The following is a 20330-nucleotide window of genomic DNA, read 5'->3' on the forward strand; positions in this document are numbered from 1 at the left end:
CCTAAATTGAAGCAGATTAGGAGTACTGCGTAGCGCCAGTGGTAGGGAGTTCCACAACTGAGGTGCCTTAAAGCCAAAAGAGCGGCCCCCAGTGCGGGCCTTCCGCACGCGAGGAACCACGGCAGTAAAGAGAGCCGCAGAACGCAGTAGGCGAGCAGGGCGGTAAAAGATCAGCCTGCGCCGTAAATACCCGGGCCCGGAGCCAAACAGTGCCTTGTGCATCAACGTAAGGGATTTGAACATAATCCGCTTACGGATAGGCAGCCAATGGAGCTTCTGTAGCAGCCCCGAAGCTCGCGATCGCCTATGCAGGCCAAAAATCGCACGGGCAGCAGAATTTTGCGCCACCTGTAAACGCTGGACCAGGTAGTCTGGAAGGCCAAGGAAGAGGGCATTGGCATAATCCAGCCTGGACCCAATGAGCGCCTGCACGGTAATCCGCCTATGCTCCGCAGAAAGCAATGGAAGAAACTTGCGGAGCATCTTCAGAATACCGAAGCAGGCGCCCACCAGACCAAGTACGTGGGCTCTCAATGACAACTTATTGTCAAGTTTAACCCCGAGATTTTTGGCAACCAGAGATGACTGTGCCGGAGGGCTCATTTCAACCGGCCACCATTGCCGCCACTCAGGGTCAGTGGCACATCCAAAAAAAAGAACCTCCGATTTGCTGGAGTTGGCCTTCAAGTTGTTATGCTGGAACCAATCGAATACCATGGCCAAACAGGCCCGAATACCCTCTCCATCAAATGGCTGATCTTTGCCACATGTGAAGAGGAGTTGCGTATCATCGGCGTAGGACACGATCTGGGCCCCGTACGCCTCCACCGCCGCCGCCAAAGGGGACATAAAGATGTTAAACAATGATGGGCTCAACACAGAGCCCTGTGGAACCCCGACCCCCAGAGGCGGCATCTCGACGGAGCGCTGCGAGACCCAGATCATCTGGCAGCGGCCTTCCAAAAAAGATGTAAACCATTTGAACACCGTCCCCCTAATGCCGATGTCATGAAGCCTGGCGAGGAGCGCCGCATGAGGGACGTTGTCGAAGGCCGCCGACAGATCCAACATGACTAGCATGGCCTTGCCACCAACATCCAAAGTCTCCCTGATGATCTCCGAGACCTCCAACAGCGCCGTTTCCGTGCTAAAATTAGGACGGAATCCGGATTGGGAAGGATGGAGCAGATGGTTAGTTTCTAAAAAGCTCGACAAGACGCCATGAACATGTTTCTCGGTGATCTTAGCCAACGCCGGCAGGAGTGAAATTGGCCTGTAATTGGCCAAGACCTCAGCATCAAGACCTGGCTTTTTCAAAAGGGGGATGACCATCGCCCTCTTCCAGGTACAAGGCACCCTCCCCTCCCTCAAGGAGGCGTTGAGGATAGGATTAACCAGAGGATTCACCACCGCCGCCATCTCAGCCAAAAATTTGGCGGGGCAGGGGTCAAGTGGCGAACCCGATTTAAGGCTGGCAAGCAGCACCCGCGACGCCTCGCTCGTGACAGCAGGGAAGTCTGTCAAGACAGCGACAGGCGTGGGCAGTAGCTCACATCCCGCACCGGGGCCGCAATCACTATCCACGGCGCTCTCCGAGAAAGAGGCTTGAATCGCCTTGATCTTGTTGGTGAAAAAGCTGGCAAGATCACAGGCCCACGCCTCCGATGATACTAGCGGGGGTGTCTGGGAGATGGGGACGTGAACTCCTTCACCACAGTGAAGATCTCCTTACAGGAGTTCGCCGCCGCCTCAATCCTCCTAGCAAGGTATTCTTTCTTGGCCCCGAAGATGTCCCGGTGATAGGCCTTAATAGCCGCCCTGTAGGCAAGTTTGGCCACCCCATTATACTGAAGGCGCCAGGCCCGCTCAGCAACCTTGCACTGGCTGCGAGCCACCCTCAGCGCCTCTGTAAACCACGGCGCAGATTGCCGTGCTACCGTGGACCGAGGGACTACTTGCGGGGCAAGATCGTCCAGCCTTTCAATCAGCCACGACTGCAAGGCCTCCGTGTCTTTTTCCAGAACACCCGAGAGCTGACAGGGGTGTTCCACGAGCGCCTGCTCTATTTGTTTGCTCCCTGTGTTTAATGTGTGCACCTGGCAATTTAGGGTTCAGACAATCTGTACTTAGGGCTAATGGGAGTGTTGTGGAAGGCGCAAAAGATAAGAAGCAGGCAGTGAGAGAGGATTTGGGAGGACAACTGGCAAAGTGAGCTAAGGAATGATGAACAGCATAAAGGTTTGCAGTTGTATCAGTAGAGCAACTCAGATTCAAAATTCAAATTTAAAAAAATCCAAGATTGAGACACAAAAGCAGCAAACATTAATCAAATTCATTCTACCCGCATGACATCAAACTGAATAAAATCAAGCATTTTAGCTGCCTTTGAAACAAAATCACAGAAAAACTTTCTTTGGGTGTATGCATGCTCATGCATGACCTCAAAAATTATGAGCATCGCAACTAAAGGCAAAACAAATTACATTTGTTCAATGTACAACCAATGTACAACCACTTTCACTCAAGCCTGAACATCATCATGTAGAGCAACTATGTATGGAAGTGAGTTTAGATATCAAATTGCAACTGATGGGCAGACGCAAACGAGCAAATTGGAAGAGGATGCAGCACCTGCTCTTACTGAAATGAAGAAGCCTTAGAACTTATTATGACCAAATCGCCAGCCCTAGGAGAGGAAGACTGATTTCATAGAATTCCATGTGATAACACACAGAGGTCCAGGAAGGGTTGACCATAGCTAGCTTTCTTCTATGCTGACCGCTAGACACTTGGCCATGCTTGCTGAGCTCACAGCAATAATATTAAATCCACTAAACGATTCCATGTATATTGCTACCACTGGAGAAGGTCCCAGCCACACCAAAAACCAGGTAATCGGGGGTTTAAGAAACAAAGGAGTGACAAAGGAAGGGAATAATGCATAAATTAAAAAAAAATCAATCCTCCCTACACTAAACTACACATGTCGACACTCTGCTCACAATTCCATGCTCCCAAACAATCCATTCAAGCTTAAAGGTAAAACTGGGAAAAGTGCTCAAAAACAAAAACATACCACTTGCATCAGGATATTGATGTTTCCTGTTGATGCGCTGTGTTTTGCTGACAAGCGTTAGGAGACCTGCTAATGAAGGATAATATGCGTGGAGGAGGAGGTGTGGGATGCATATTCCCTCCCTTGTGATGGCCAGAATGCTAATATAGGCTGCCAGGAAGAAGGGCAAAGCAATGGATCACCTTGAGGGGAGGAAATGGGAGTAAAAGCTCAACAGTGGCAACAAATGGCCAAAACAGAGGCACAACAGGGACAACATCCCGATAACAAGATTTGCAATGCAGTAGGTCTCACATTTGGGAGAGTTAGAGCTATTTGGGTTGTAATTTGTTTTTAACTTATGTGTTTTGGAGTGGAGTGGATGTATGTAGTGTGCAGTAGAATTATGTAGATAGAAATGATGTGGGATTTTGTGTACTGGAATTATGTGGAGTGATGTGAATGACAATAACAGATCAATTGATGAAGAAGGCTGCTGAAACCCTCTAAATGCATGTTCAAGCTCAAGTACAGCAACATCAAATAGCTGGATCTAAAAAGTGTGTTTCTATCAAGTACAGACACTTGTAGGGCAACAGATGGGTGTTAGTAATTAAAGATATTAGGTAGCAGTACTGGGCCAATGAGTCACAGGATCAAATTCTCCTCTAGAATGATTTCTAGTTGAAATTGTATTTTAGAAGAACAATGGAACAAAATTTGAATATTTTTTTGTTTCCAAAATAGAGGTTGCTTGGCTTTATGGGCACACATACTGTATTCGGGTGTACTGGAAGTATGTTTAGTGGGATTGCGTGTTATGGGGAGTAATTATGTGGAATGGTATTGTGCACTTTAGGGTGTTATGTAGTGGATATTAATTATGTAATGTCTGCAGAATTTTGTGGTATGATGTGTGATAATGTGTTGTGCATTGGAAGCATATGGTGTGTTATGTAATGGTGTAGTTGATTAGAATTATGTCGTTTGTTGAATTATGTGGTGTTTAATGAAATGTGTTGAGTTGAGTTGTGTGGCTTGGAGTGAAGGTATACTGATAAAATTATGTGGCATGGTGTGGAGTGTTTTTATGTGGATTGTTGCTACGTGGTATACTGTGTAATTATGTGGTATCGAGTAGAGTGGTATTATGTGCAGTTGAGTTATGTTGTGCTAAGTGGTATTATGTGGAGTGTAAATATGCTGGATGGTGTTGATTTGTGTGTTGGTGATTTGTATGGTGTTGAATTGTGTGGTATTATTGTGTGTTAAACTAAACATCCAGGTATGACATATGATACCTAGGTGAGTGGAGGAAAAAATAAATCAAACTAGCTCCCCTGTTATATTAATGAAGTGGAAAAGTACACATCTAGAAAGCTGGACATCCAAAGAAGCTGTGCTTGGCAAACCAAGTGAAACACAGCTTCCTTAGCGAATTAGGCCACACACTTTAATTGAAGCGTCATCATTTTCAAAACAGAGCAGGGTAGTGCTTCTGCTCACATCAATAACACACACTGAAAACTTTGAAAACAAATATTCAAAAGGCAAAGAGAACCTTGAACCTGCTACGTATAAGTACAAAGAGAAGCTACCTGCGCATCCTAGGAGCTCAAACACGACGAGATTTTCGGTCTGTGGAGAATAAAACCATAATCCCACATCCAATTGGAACCAGCTAATGTAGCCTCAATGGGCCGGAGAGATGAGCTGCGGGTATTAATCATGACAGGACACGTCGATTTGTCAGCGAACATGCTCAGTGCTGGAAGAGACGGGAACAAATTAACACAGACAGAGGCCCCACGAGAAAGGGACTGCAGACTGTGAACAACACAGGATTTTTATTAGGATGCAGTTGGTCTTTAGAACAAGCAGAAAATGCAACAGGGTCCTCTCCATTTACCTTTGGTAGCCATTTAAATAAACAGGTGATAGAGTAAATAGAGCAGAGGGCTGTCTCTGTGAAGCAGCCAGCGTGAGGAGCCGGGTACCCGGGACTTTGGCAGGACGCAAATTCCACGACTAGGTTGCAAAGCCCAGACTAGGTGGAGGGGCCAGCGCACACTGTGCTCAAGGCTTCTCATACTGAAGTCCTTGCAACGCAAGTTGCATCTGCGACAATGTGCGTTTCTTTAAATTGCCAATCACTCAGTGTTGTTTTTACTGTGTTGAGAACTGTTCTTTTCATGATGGATCCGGGCACGAGTCCGTTCCAGTAAAGTGTTTATAAAAAGAGCTGAGGGTTGTTTACATGAAGCAGCCAGTGGGGACAGCTGGGGAGGCGGGGCTTTAGCAGGAGGTACATTCCACAACTAGGCTGTGAAGGTCAGACCAGGAGGAGAGGCCATCACATACCATAGTCCTTGCGTGTTGGACAAATAAAGGCACTCAATAGTGAACCATGAAAACGGGCAATGTGACAAAAGTTACAGCCCTATTTTCACTTGCGCTTAAAATGGAAAAGCAGGGAGAGCAGCTGTGCTGTAAGGAGAGCCTTCCCATGCCTCCGTGAAAATGAGAAGAAAAACGAAACCCAAATAGACGGGAGGGGTGGAGTACCTGTATTGGGGCCAGTAGCCACGGGAGGGAACGAAACACCAAAAGGAGGGACAAATACAGCCAAGGGACCAATGAAAAGCCAGATTTTCAGAAGGGAACCGAAAAGAACGATTGAAAAACGATGGACGTGGTCGAAGCCCACACATTAGATACAGCATGTCTCAAAGAGACAGAGCATGCGCTGCCTAGGTGAGACCTAAAAAGGAGATTCATTTCATCAATTGAGGAAGCCAAGGTAGGAGGAAAATAACTTGATTTGCCTTTGCATGGTACATTTGGGCAGAACTGAAATTTCACCCGAACTCAATGAGGACACTTAAAGCAGCTCTTACTGAAAAAGTAGTAAATGCTTACTTTGATTTGCATAATAGGATGTAAAGTAATTTGTGTTGCAATCATGTATATAATACCAAGGAATTAAAAAAAGCTGTTTAACCCAAAATCTAGCATCTCTCTCATTCTGCTTGTTTCTGAACGTGGAGAATGCTGCTGATTAGTTCTTGCCTGTATCATTACTCAAAATTGCACCTTATGACTTGTTTCACTTACAAGATTGTAGAATGCCATTTTTCTAAGTGTCTCCGCCCTGTTCCATCACTCTAAATTGACCTCAGTGTGTATTAGGTGCACCTGGTGATTTTTTTCTACCCACCGTATTTTTTCTGATCTGTTGTCGGGGGTTAATTTTTATTTGCTTCTGCCAACTATCACTAGCAGATTTGTTGCAGTGGGATTGTTAGGCTATGAGGACTTTACACTGCCTTTTGTGGTCTTTTTTTAAATTAACTTAGTAGCAGAGCCCACCACAGGACTCTAAGTTGTTCATGTGTGGTCCTTGTTGAGCCCTAAGAGAGACTGTTAGCTAGCTGATGCTTACTGACGTGCATTTTTAACTGCACATCATAAATCAAGAATACATAGATTGTCACAGACATAAATCAGTTATTCATATGTATTATTGCATCATAGTCAAAAGTCACACACCAGGAATCGCAAAACCACCTAATGCAATCATGTATTAAAGCACAAAAACTTTTTTATAACGTTTAACATCTATTAGTAAGGTAAAAGAGAAATCTGCATTTAACCCTAACTCATGAGCTAATGGGCCCTTACAAGTACATTTTTTATGGATTGTGCAAACTCATATGTGTTAGGGGAGAGGGGTAGTTCTAGATTCTAGACAAGCTTTGGTGTGAATTCATGTGTTAGAAAAACTAGAAATTATTCCTGAGAGTATTGGGATCCTTAAATCAAGGATGGGGTCAGATAAAGATATTTCTAATGTGTGGATGTGTATTAGAAGGATTAGCTGTGATAACAACCTAGATACTAATTTTGGCAATGTTCGTCCTAATAAAAAGGCTGTGTTCTCAAGAATACTTATATTCTACATTGTCTTTATGTGAGTTCCCTTCGTCTCTTTCTGACACATCTTTCTCTCTCCATCACTGCATCAGTCATTCACAACATATTTGAACGTCTGGCCAATACAATGACCTTGTCATTCTTCAAGTTGGACATCTTAATGCGTCCCTCAGAAAGCAGGAGTGGCCTTCAAGGATTTCCATTGAAAACCACAATGCTGAACAGGATTGTTCGTGAGTCCCAGTAAATCGGAAAGCTTATTGATGTCAAGGCTCAATGAATATCAGCTCCACGGCAAAGTTTTCTGAATAGATTTTCCATGTTTTTGCTTTATGAGGGTTGTCGAGCTCATTTCTTGAGAGGTACAGCCTGTAAAAAAATATGTATGAACACAATATTAAGATCAATTTTAAAATGTAAAAGAATAACAATTGCATATATTCTAGACTTTTTCCAAATGGATAATTTGTCACACATTGAGATGAAAAGTTACTTTAGTTTTCCATCATGGGTTTCTCAATTACATTCATAAAAAATAAATTATCAAAGCCTTTAAACAGGACCACACAACATCTTTTAGAAAAAGGAAATCCCAGCACAACCTTCCTGTTAAAATTTCCATGCAACTTAAAATGAAATTAATCAATATAAATCCTTTTTTTATAGTTTTATGTTCACGTTTGCATCGATAGTGTAGACACCCTCTATTGTGCCAGATTTGTAAGCTTATAAGCACCATAGTCCAAAATCCATAGAAGCATTCTCATCAAAAAGTTTCAATTTCCAATGATGAATACAACCATTGTTGCAACATATTACATTGAGTGAATTACTTATTGTTAGGGCCCGGAGAGTTTTAAAACTGTTACCAGGAAATGTTTTTCGGTGATCTTCTCAAATTTAGGGCGATTCCTGAATACCTGTAGAACAATTGTTTTGTACCCTGTAAAGGAGGGCAATCCCATCAGGGATAAACATTATTTACCTCCCCCTCTCCCACGGCCTACAACATCACAAACATCAATTAATAGAGTCAATTTTAAACAAAAATCTAATTAGTTTGTTGCAGCTCATGAAATCTGACCAGGCTTGCTACTTATCCAGAAGAGGAAAAAACTGAAAAATGTGGATCAAGATTTGATAAACAAGTTCAGAATCTCAGTCAAAGACACCTTAGGAGGACCAAAAATCTTTGATGGGGAATACACTTTTCACAACACAAATCTGCCTCTATAGCTAAACCTAAATAAATAAAAGCTTGAATATTGGAATTAGTGTATGTGGCTCTCAACACATTCTGAAGCCCTAGCACCTGGCACAGAAATGGGAACCAAAGCAGTTAGTCAAGGCACTGCAATTGACATAGAAAGGTCTCATTGCGCGCCTTGTTTGCACCAGTGCAAATCCAATGGGACAAAAACAGTGCCACTCTCGCCCCAAAGTTGCTCAAGCCCCCCACCTCTCCACAGGTCCCCATACCTCTGCCACCTCTCTATGCCTTACACTGCTGTAGAAGAGTTTGAAAATTTTTCTAGATACTCAAACTGCCTCAATAGTCTCACGTCTCGATCAGAAATAAACATTTTTTTAAACATTTTGGAAAAGTCAAGTTCACAACTTAACCTTCCATGACAACAAAGGCCTGCACATGACAATGAACAGTGAAAATTACAGTCATTTGTGGGAAATGAAAAAAAGTAATTGAAAGGTGGAACATGCAGTACATTTTCAGTGTGGTGCACCAAGGACAATTAGCAGTATATACTTGTGTACGTTCATTTCACTAAATGCAGCTTTTTGTAGTTCACGCATTATCCAAATGCCTTTGGAAAATGGGAGCAGTCTTGACTGCTATCAACATTTTTTATTTCCTCCATGGCGGCATCAAGGTTTGGGTTACTTCCTTGGTGTATTTGGAAAGAATGCCAATTTATTGTTATTAGTTGAGAACTGAAATATCATCATCATGAATAGAATTAAATTGCATTGCATCATAAGATACCTGTTGTCTTCAACAAAAGAAGTGTTGAACCAGAAGTAGAGCGGGCAACCATCATAGCCTATCGGAAGCCCCTAAAGAGACAAAAAGTAGAGTTACTTACACTTCTGTTATTTAAATGTACAATTTTAAAAACATTAACTTGCTGTGAAGTTCTTCCTGTTACACCGTGAGCTAAAATGATCTATTAAACAGATACGTATCTTATTTCAGATTACTTTTTATTTTACTGGTGTCCCCTTAAGCGAAGATGTACTATAAGGATTTTGTGGGCACAAAGCATGTGTGTCCTGAAATAGCCAGCTTTGTGCATAAAAAATCTCAATCTGAGAGCAAATATTTCACGCGAAATGGGCAACAATGTGAATCCTTGTGAGTCGCAAGGGAAAGGGAATGGTACCGGGGCATCCAAACTTCTTTTGACTGACAAGGAATTGTATCGATACGTTAAGAAATTGGGTTGTTGGTTGACTGGGGTCCAAGCCCTGGTGAAGCAGCAACCACAATCTTAGTCAGGGTATGGTACAAGGAAACCCCAAATTAACTGGTGCTCATCCTCTGATAGCTTGGCATAGGACCATCAAGCTTAACTTAGAGGCAGTGTGTAAAATATTTGTGCAACACTTCAAACAGTAAAACAGTATAAACACCACACAAAATATTTCCACACTGGTTTAGAAAAATAGCTCTGAAATAAATGAATAAAAGAAGACCAGAATAACAAAAATCCAATTAGAAGGACCAGAGATATCGAATTCTGAAGTTTACAGTGACAAATAACACCAAAAAGCAGTATGGGGACATCTAGTCATGACGGACTGGGACAAAGTCACAAGTTCAGGCCTACCACGATGGAGCTCGGGCTGACTACAGGTACCCAGTTAGACCTGCTGAACAGAGTACCTTAAATCATGGTTTGCGAGCGTTGCGTGGATCCGCGTTGAAGATGCATTGTGCAGCAGATTCGATGCATTGGTTCTGAGATTCGGCAAGGCTGTGATGAGAAGTCCTGTTGCGTCAACATTGAGGATCCCGCCGATGGGACTCGCAATGTGAAGTCTGGTGTCGGGGATGCGATTTGTAGCTGAGGCAATGAATTAGTTCAGATGAACGGTGAAACTGGGATGCGAAGGCACCCACCTGCAAGAGGAAGTCTGGGGGGTTCATGGACCCCTTTACTCCCTGCAGAGGGCTTCTTTGACTCTGCGCCTGGGTCTATAATATGGCGTGGGCGGAGAGTCAAAGGAATTCCCTCATTTGCATATGGCACGCCCGTATGCAAATGAGGGAACACCCTCTGTTGATAGCGCTGGTGCTTTAAGTGCACCAGCACTATCGGTATTATAGAAGGGGACGCACAAGCATTTGCGCCCCCTTCTAAAATACAAAAATGCCCTGGGGGAACGCAAAGCGGGCACAAACGCCCGTTGCACCCCTGGGGCACCTTATGTAATATGGAAGTAGGTTGGAAGCATGTTATGTCCCTAAAGCTTCAGATCAGGAGGCCAGCCACCTAGCTCTTAGAGTTACTCTGGGTTCTGGGTTCAAGAGATGCAGGTGCAGTCCTTCTCACTCAGACAAGAGGGAAGCAGGCAGCAGATCAGCACAGTAAAGCAGGAGTCCAGCACGGCAGTCCTTCAGCAGTGCAGCAGTCCTTCTTCTTGGAAGCGTATCCACAGGTCCAGAAGTGTCATGAAGTGGTAGTATTTGAGGTCCAGTACTCATATCCAGCAGCTCCTTTCAAGTGAGGAAGACTTCAAAGACTTGCCTTTGAAGTGCACAGATGCCCTCCTTGCTTGCACTGGCTCCAGACTCACTACAGGGGGGCATGCAGCCCTTTGCGTGTGGACAGGACACAGCCTCTTCAGGTGTAAGTGAGGCTATGCCCAGCTCCTCCCTCCCATTCTGCCAGAGATGGGCCATTGAGATGCACCCTAGCTCCCATTGTGTGTGGCTGTCTAGAAAGACTACACAAAGCCCAACTGCTAACTTCACCCAGTTTTGTGATAAGAGACAGGCTCCAGGCACCAAATGGCTTAAGCAAGAATATGCCAACATTTTAAATGTGGAATTTACAGAATTGCAATTTAATATCCGACTTTACCATTTTAATTTTAAAGTGTGATTCCAGAGACACGGCACTTGAAGGGTTATCTGTTCCCAAATGAAAATTACACTTATAAAATGTAATAAGGTAATCCTAACGTTATCCTATGGGAGAGATGGACCTTGTAGTAGTGAAAAACAACGTTGAGAGATTTTTCCCTACCAGGACATGTAAAAGACTTAAACGTACATGTCCTGGCTTTTAACTGTATTGCATCCTGCCCTTTGGGTTGTCCAGGACCTACTGTAGGGGTGACTTTATGTTTAAAAAGGGAATGTTTGGGCCTGGCAAAAGGTTTATTTTGTTAGGTCGACTTGGCAGTGTAAACTGCACACACAGGCTCTGCAATGGCAGGCCTGAGACATGGTTGAAGAGCTACTTAAGTAGATGGCACAATCAGTGCTGCAGGCCCACTAGTAGCATTTAATATACAGGCCCTAGGTACATGTATTATCATTTTACAAAGGACTTATAAGTAAATGAAATATGCCAACTGTAGGTAAACCAATAATACCATGTTTAGGGGAGAGAGATTACAAGCACTTGAGCACTTGTTAGTAGTAGTAAAGTGTGCAAAGTCCTTATTCCATCAAAGACAAGGTCAGAAAAGTGGAGGATGAAGGCAAAAAAAGTTGAGGGGAAGACCACCTTAAGGCAGTCAGGTCAAACAGATACTTTCCAAAGTGGAAGATGACATACTGCAAGGGACAGCAGAGTGCAACGTGGCAGGCCAACAATAGTTTTACGGCCCGCTCCTTACAAGGTCTCTTTCACGGTATGCTATTTATTGGCATAGGGACCCCTGTCCCTATTAAAGGCATGGTTCACAAAGGAAGTGCACTATGAAAGCAAAGACAGAGGTTTATATATCCGTTGCAAATCCTCCATCCCTTCATTACAATGGATCTCAGATGCATCCTAAGGCAGAATTACTGTGACTCATTGTGAAGAGCCAATGTGCATTGTGCTGCATTGTATGGTACTTTATTGTTGTATGCGCACCCATACACCAGTTAGCGAACTGCTTTTTAGAACAATCATTTGAATGAAACAAGGATATTATATTTAATTTTATTGTTACAACTTGACACTTAAGTTGCAAAATGAATTACACTTTACAGAAAGATGTTTTGCATATGCTTACTCTAAGGTAAGAGTGACTGAGGGAGGGAGGGGTCTGGCTAAAAGGCAAAACTTTAAACCACCTGAAATACAAATGTGTAAGTAGTAACTGTACCTAAACAACACTCCTTTAATTAATGGAATAGCATATCGACCAGGATGAGCATTTGACAAATACGAGAACATTAAACGCCAATCGTTTTGTCATGTGTGGCAGGACTTTCCTAGTAATAGATACATTTTACATGCAAGTCAGGCCTGATTCTATGCAAACATGGGCCACTAATACATTATTAGTGTATGTTTGTATTATGCTTAGAGCCTCAAATTTCAACTGTTTGAACGGTAATACTAACAAATGAGTGCAGGATAGCCATGTTCTTATTTTTTAAACTCCATTTTGATATTATTCAAGTAAACAAGAAAGAGTGGTGCTTTAGCTCTCCTTACGCCATCTGTATCAAAAAAGTGTTTAGCGATTCTCAAATTGTGATTTAAAGCGAATCGCAATTAGAGAATCGCAAAATGCTATGTATGTTGGATTTGCTAAAAATGTTTGCAAATCCTACATATTCCTTATTTCCGAATCGCAAATTGAGATTTGCAATTAAGGAATACCTTCCCATTCATTCCTATGGGCTAGGAGGCCCATAAGAATGAATGGGAAGACATTCTCAATTTGAGATTGCCAATTAGAGAATCGCAAATTGAGAATGCAATTTCAAGGGTGCCAAAAGGACACCATGTTGCACACCTGAAATATGCATGTGTGCACATTTTGTGCACATACATGCCCTAAGGGCATGTATGTGCGACATATGGCACTTTTAAAAAATCAAAAAAGTGTTTTTTTAAAGAAAATCACAAATTACCACCAACTTGAATGGTGGTAATTTGCAATTCCTTAAGGCCAAATAGCAAATTTCTGGTGCTTCTGGAATTGCATTTAAGGAATCACAATTTACAATTCCTTAATTACATTCACAAAATAGAGAATCGCAAATTCTGCAATTCTCTATTTTGCGATGGCCTTTTGGGAAGATACTTCCCAAAAGGCTTTTTCCAATTTGCAAATGAGCCGCTTCTGAGAATCTGCCCGTTTGCAAATGGGAAAAAGGCTTGATACATATGGCCCCTTGTCACTTGTGGTGCTTGTAGCTTCAATGCCATCTTACCTTGTAAAGAAAAAGCATGTAGAGAAACTTAAATAATGCATCCTTGCTTCAGTGCATTTTAGCAAGATAGCATTGTTTGTGTACAGAAGTAGTAGTAACATACATGCTGAGCAGGAGTGTCCCCTCCGTCTCCCAAATAAATAATTGGAAGCTAAGGTATAAAGAGAAGCTAAAAAATAGAGGGGTGAGATACAGAGACCAGATGCTGATTGGTGTATGCTGAAAGATCCTATTCCAACTGAAGGCCCAGCAGCAAAGGAAGGTATGCGGGGAAACTAACATGACTTGACGTGCTACAAACTAGCAGTATTACACAATGGGAATCCGTTTTGTCAGCAGTACAGCCAAAACAGATTAATGTCCCCTTAAAAGCCACCGGGAAGCCATTCACACAGAAACTCAAATATGGAACATACCACTGTCCTGGGGATGAGAGTGCCCATGTGTGCGATCATACGGGATGTGTTGTTTCGATTGATGATTTATAACAGGGTTTGTGACAGAGCACAGCTTACGTCATCTCGATTGATTCCAGTCCAAGTGCAGGTTAATAACGTTTCCTGATGAATGGAAGGTCCTTTAAGTGTGGTACCAACATCTCCAACAAGACCGCCACATGGTCTGGCCAGACCAAGGGGAACGGTGAGCATTTATAATAAGATTGTGACAGTCGAAGATAGGATCCAAGATACGGCCTGTGTAGCAAAAATAGCATTTTTCCTGAGGACCTGGATAGATAGAGTCGATATGTGTAAGCCTTTTTCAGTTAAGCGAATCTTCTAGGTGGTAGTTCAAACCCCCTTCAAAATTGAAGTTGGGTGCTTTTAAAACAGAGGGCTACACAAAAAAGGGGAACAGACTGAGTGAAGGCTTGTGTCCTGGAGGGTGGTATACGAGAGCGCCGGTACTGGTGATAGTAGGAGAGATTTCTATCCTGAAAATGATGCCTTCGGCACTGAGAATTTCTGTGTCGGGGTTGGTGCAGGTTTGCATCTTGTGGACCCTGTCATGGTGAATTGCAGAGAAGGTGGCAGGTAGGGCAGCAGCAATGTCAGGTCCTGAACAGCCTATGAACCATGTTTCAGTGAGACAGATGAAGACAGCATTGATTAGGAAACCGGAAAGAGACCGCAGAGAGAGTTTGTTGTGTTTAGTCCTGTCTTGAGAGGAGGAGTTACCAGAGATAGGTCTTGGAAGGGGTGCACATAATAGAGAGGCCAGAGTTGGGACAGCAATGTGGTTGTTCAGAGAACAGACTGAAGAGGGGTTGGGGTAAGGTAACTGACCTCAAGAAGAGAGTTTGTGCAGGTCTTTGTCTAAGTACCTGATTATTTGATGTAGTCTTAGGGACAAAGGGACAGGGCTCCTGGCGTATAACACCACCCGCGCACAGACGGACACAGAAAGGCTTGCCAGTGGTGCAGACATGTTAGTGTGGGTTTCATACAGCCCGCCACCCAACAGTGGAGGGTATCCTATCAGTGACACGTTTGTGTCAGAGCAAAACAGGAGGGAAAAATAAAAACTCAAAACTGGAGTCCAGCTGAACCTGTCACTTCCAAAGGGCTCCCTCTCAGGCAATGGCAATGGACTACTGGAAACTAAAATCAAATAAAATAAAAGGTGCATAATAAAACACATAAAATCAGTAAAACAGTCCAGGGACACCATTAAAAAATGGGGAGGGGGTACAATAGGAGCCAAGCACGTCTTCTAAGTAGAATGTATACTGCATGTGATCACTACTCACTTCAAATTAAATAAACAATGATTGCTATCAAATCAGAATATGGTTTGAACAAATCAAGGGTAGTGCTTCTAGAAAAGCTGAATTTAAAACAAATGTAATAATGTGTGTTATGCTGTATACTTTTGAGGCATACTTACAGCACTTGATTCAAATCGCACTTTCACATCGCCACTTATCACCGGACAGTGTTCCAAAGTAATAATTGCTGCATTGTTGCCTGCATCTACAAACAACTGTAGAAAACATATTTGAAATCTTAAGCATGCCATATGTTTACATTAATCAGATAATAATTAAATAAAATGGCATACTTTTGTGATTATATTACATTTAGCACAGTTCTTATAGTGAATGGAACTAATTTACCACAAGGATGGAGATGTGGGCTGGAGGTGCCAAGTTTAGAACCCAGGGACCAGATCTGAATCTCAGCCTCTGCGCTTAGTTCAACATAGTGGCACTTTATCTCCCTGTGCCTAAAAATGCAAAATGTATTTGCATAATTCCCCACTGATATCCAAGAGATTGATTCCCAATTGCTTGAATTGTACAGTACTATGTTATTTCCACGTTAGATTTGCGTTATAAGAATACCAACACATACAAGTATTTGAAAAAAAAGAATTAAAAAAATGTGATGCTCTTGCAAGTTGTAAATGTAAAACGCTACCCATAGTCCAAGCTTTGTTGCACCATATACACATATTCAATGTTGCATGGTAGGTAGATTCTATGGAGACATAGGGGTCTATTGACAAACTGCATTTTGTGGTACATGATTTAGCACTGCAAAAGTACCACTCACATACTAACAAAATGCTATTCACTCACTTACAGGTGGAGCCTGATGGCGGAGGACACCGCATTCCTAGTCCTACGTTTCAGTAGGAATTGTGGGAAAGACAAAGGGGTGAGGCAAGAAAATAGGGCACTTTCCCAAAAATGGGAGTACTTTAGGGAATATAGTTTCATCATCTAATACATGTTTAATTTAATGAGGCAATGTGCTGTACAATTTTATGTTAATAGTTCTAGATTTATAATAAATGTTTTACATTACGTTACAAATATATAGTGTATTATTTTTTATAAAGAATAATGAACTTAAATACTTTTCCCTATACTCTGCCTTAGTGTGATCACCAGCATGGAGGTGGCGATCTCCCTAAGTGTGAAAAGTTACTGGCAGTAATTTTACAGTTGTCAATCCTGTTTTAAGATCCTCCACCACCACTACAAACTTAGGGCCCAATTACGATGCGATAAGGAATGCTCTGACCCTTGGTCGGAGCCATTCTTACCGCATCATAATCTCCTGTTGGTAATAATTTCCGTCCGACCCATTTTGATGAAGTTGGTCGTAAATTATTACAAAAAGGAGTTCCGAATGGCAGACGACAGGCTCGGAGAGCCCGTCCGCCATTTGGAAGGCCTGCAGTAATCCCTCGGCCGGCTCTTTCTGGCCAAGGATTACGATGGCAGTTTCCCACTGCCTGTCGGTGCCGTCCTTTCCGACACAGTAAGGCATTGGGAAACTGTCTTTGGCTGCCTCCAGCAGGGCCCCCATGGGTGCAAGGCCGCCAAATGGAGGCCTAGGAGCAACTTTGGTGTCCACCTGTTGATCCCTGCACCTGGTGGCAGGCAACTTGAGGCGCCTGCCGTGGGGTGCAGGGATGAACTGCACCTCCGCTCTTTGCTATGAGAGCATGCATTCCGCTCGAAATGCATGCTCCCATAGCAAAGTATAGTCCGAATAGCTGGACTGGAACCGATGACAGGAGGTCGTTCGGTTCCATTTCCAGAGTGATGTCGGATGGACTCCGGTCCGTCCGACATCGCAATCAGGCCCTTAAGTGTAGATTTACATTTGAAAATGGTGATTTCTCAGTGTAGATTTGCATCTAGTTGAATGAGTAGATTTCCACAGGTATAAATATACACATTTAAATTTAACCTTGGAAATCAGGACTTTACCATCTCAGTATATGCACCTCTTTAATGAGGTCTACCGGTATGCAGCACCTGTCCGTTTAGAGCAACAGAATCGACTGCTCCTTAGCCAATTTCCAGAGGAATACCATGGCTGCGTTTCATGAAAATACAGAGATATCATGTGATAAAAGAGCAGTACCCCACAGTGAATGGGTGTCGGGGCAATCCCCCCTTCCCTCTACTGTGCCCCCCATACACCTCACCTTTTTTTGCATAATAGGACTCACAAAAGATTGCTATTGTGAACTTACGTTTTTAATTATCTAAAATGATACAAAATCTCGTCCTGTGAAAATTGAGAAAATGCAGGCCTGTAGCCATTTGTTCTATTATTGGAATTAATCCACAGAAATGAGCTTAATCTACAACAACTAATGTGCTACCAAAATTGTTATCAATGAAGCAGCCTTTTCTTGGTTTGTGACCTAAAAAAAATAGAAAACAAAGTACTCACTTGTAATCCTAGTTCTCCATCATGGTTATATTAGTTACATTCATAGCACTACAAAACTAGACCTAATTAGCAATCCTTATCTGGTTTTTCATCTTAAAAAAAGAGCAAGAAAATCAACAGTGCTTTTAAAATAAACTCCAATTGAAAAGTCGCCCTAGTTACTTTCATCTTTTACAAGCCCAGACATTTTAAAGGGGCAGCTAAACTAACGAAATAGATAAACAAGTAAGCCCTAACAAAGAACATTACACCTGTCACATTAAGACAGACAGGCTGTGTTAGAGTCCCACAGTGAAATGTAATGTAAATAAATCTTATAGAGCGCAGCTCCTCCTGCCCGAGTGCCTCTTGGCGCTGAATACAGTGACAACTGATGGCAGGTCAGATCCTCATCTAAGATGAAGGATTTAATTGATTTCTACACAAAGAAAGGACCATCTATTCTTTGGAGATTTGCAAGTTGGGAGTGTTTATGGATTTATTGAAGTTACCCATGACAAACAACTGGAAATCTAAGTATGATAATATTAATTTTCCTTCATAGGATCATAACCAATACTTGTGAGCACTGGAATTAGTAGCAGGCCAATTTCTAAACCAAGATGTTTGAAACACAGGAACACAGGATCAGAAGGATCTAAAGAAAAAAGATTCCAAGCTGTTAAGCAAAAAGGTTTCAAAGAAAGAACTTACCTAGTTTAGGTCATAATCTAAAAGCCTGAGTCAAAATAACACTGTCTAGCCATGGTATGGTCAGACAGTACGGGCCATATAGCTGCTCTGCAAATCTCAACTAATAGAGACATTCCTGACTAAATCAGCATTAAAGATGACAGATCACAAATATTTTGAGATATCCCATTTAGCATGGAGGTAACCCTGGCCCAGAGAGAATAGACATTCATGTGTGTCCGGCTTACACATAATACACAGTGTTGCACACTTGGAGGACAAATCCTTGCAACAACCATAGATTATGTTTGAGATACCCTAAACTAGTATCTTTGGATCATGGTACAATCCCATCCATTATGGAAGAAATTAACAACCAGCACATGGCATCTCAGGCAATTCAGGCCAAGCACCTCTCTAGGTTCCAAAGGCAGTCTGGTATTTACTACACCCTATGAATAACGTATTTGAATTTGGCACAATTTGGCAGAAATGGCCAGTTCGTACAACAGTATTTAGTGTTACGCCACTAGTCCTCATCTAATTGGCCCAGGCATCTTTCCCATTGTAAATGTAGTTCAGTAAACTTGTACACTTTCGATATTGCCATAAATTCAAGATGACTTGACATAAGTTTGGCCCTCAAGGATGTTTCAGTTGGAGGTCTTCCCGGAGGTCATCCAGGTCAGGTCGCCCACTGCTGCTGCCAGTTGAGCTCTGCCGCACCAAACCTGTGAATCGCTGTGTTTTCACTATTTTTCCACTGTTTTTTACACACTTATCTCTCCTTTTCCTTCCCTTATCTCCATTTAAGGATATATTTTTTATCCATCTAACTGTTGTTTTCCCCCTGTTTTCTCCACTGAACTCTTAGTTTTCCCACTGTGTTTTATCCAGTTAACTCTCGTTTTCGCCACGTAGCTCTTATTTTTATCCAACTAACACTCCTTTTCCCCACTGAACTCTTGGCTTTTCTCTCCGTTTTCTCCACTTAACTCTTGTTTTTTATCTACTTAACTCTCTTTCTCCACTTAACTCCTGGTTTTCCCAATATTTTTTATCCACTTAACTCTCTTTAGCCACTGTAACACCGGCTACTCCTTACCCGCTTGTTTACCCGCATGCCGCTTTCCGCCTCTCGCTAACCACGCCAGCGCCCTCCTAGGACCTACTTAATGGAAGACCCAGTGCGCCACTAGCAAGCCCGTCTGCACCCATCCGCACCTAGACCACGCCAAGCACCAGGAACACTGGATCTCCGCCCACCCACAGCTACACCAGCACAGTTGATAGCCCCGAAACCCAGACCTCATAACGACTACTGCAGCCACATATCACTGTCTCTTCTCCTTAGACGTCAGATATCCTGCTCACTGGCCTTCGCCCACCCGTCGTCACCGAGACGAGACAACTCCACTGCCTCCTAATCAACACCTGATTGCTAAACAAACACTCTAACGAGATCTTGGACATAATCACTTCCCTCACCCAATGTAGTCTTCCTCACAGAGACTTGGCTCAACCTGACAACAAAGAGGTGTAATAGCCATCATCCACAAAGAATCCCTCCACTGCACAGCCGCCATTGATGGCACAGTCAGAGGCACCCTTGCCTACAGTCCGCCAGGACCAAATCCCGCCTTCTGCAAGGCCATTTCTGACTTCACCTCCCCACTTGCCATCAACTCAGAGAAATTCATCTTCCTCTGAGACCTCAACTTTCACCTTGGCGATGCCAACACACCCAACCTCCTCAAGACCATGGACAACCATGTCCATGAACAATCACCAACCCAACTCATATCACTGGGCACAAGCTCTACCTCATGTCAGTAACAAAGGAAGGTACAGTTATGTCACCCAACTCATCTGGTTGGACAGATCAGTCGTCCACTTCACCATCACAGCAACCACGCTGGCTCTAAAAACCAGCCCAGAACCACCCACAGGAGCTGGAGCAAGATAACCAAAAACCAATAGACCAACACCCTCAGCACCTCCCATCCGGACACCACCTCCATCGTTGAAGACACTATGAAACAATTCAACCCCTGGATCACCAACTGCACCT

At 43.0% G+C, this 20330-nt stretch overlaps 1 protein-coding gene across 3 annotated transcripts in view; it reads right to left on the reverse strand.

Moving 5' to 3' along the window:
- Positions 1 to 6561: 6561 nt before the first annotated feature.
- Positions 6562 to 20330, reverse strand: part of LOC144772725 (phosphatidylinositol 3,4,5-trisphosphate 3-phosphatase TPTE2-like) — a 298439-nt gene continuing 284670 nt past the window's right edge. For all 3 annotated transcript variants that reach the window (XM_078657252.1, XM_078657251.1, XM_078657254.1), the window contains 3 exons: positions 15279 to 15374; positions 8991 to 9061; positions 6562 to 7357 (listed from right to left, as the gene is read on the reverse strand). In XM_078657252.1, the coding sequence (XP_078513378.1) occupies positions 7255 to 7357; positions 8991 to 9061; positions 15279 to 15374 (270 nt within the window). In that variant the 3' untranslated portion in view covers positions 6562 to 7254. The remainder of the gene's footprint in view (positions 7358 to 8990; positions 9062 to 15278; positions 15375 to 20330) is intronic.

Source organism: Lissotriton helveticus, chromosome 8 (genome assembly GCF_964261635.1).
Source record: "Lissotriton helveticus chromosome 8, aLisHel1.1, whole genome shotgun sequence".
Classification (NCBI taxonomy): domain Eukaryota; kingdom Metazoa; phylum Chordata; class Amphibia; order Caudata; family Salamandridae; genus Lissotriton; species Lissotriton helveticus.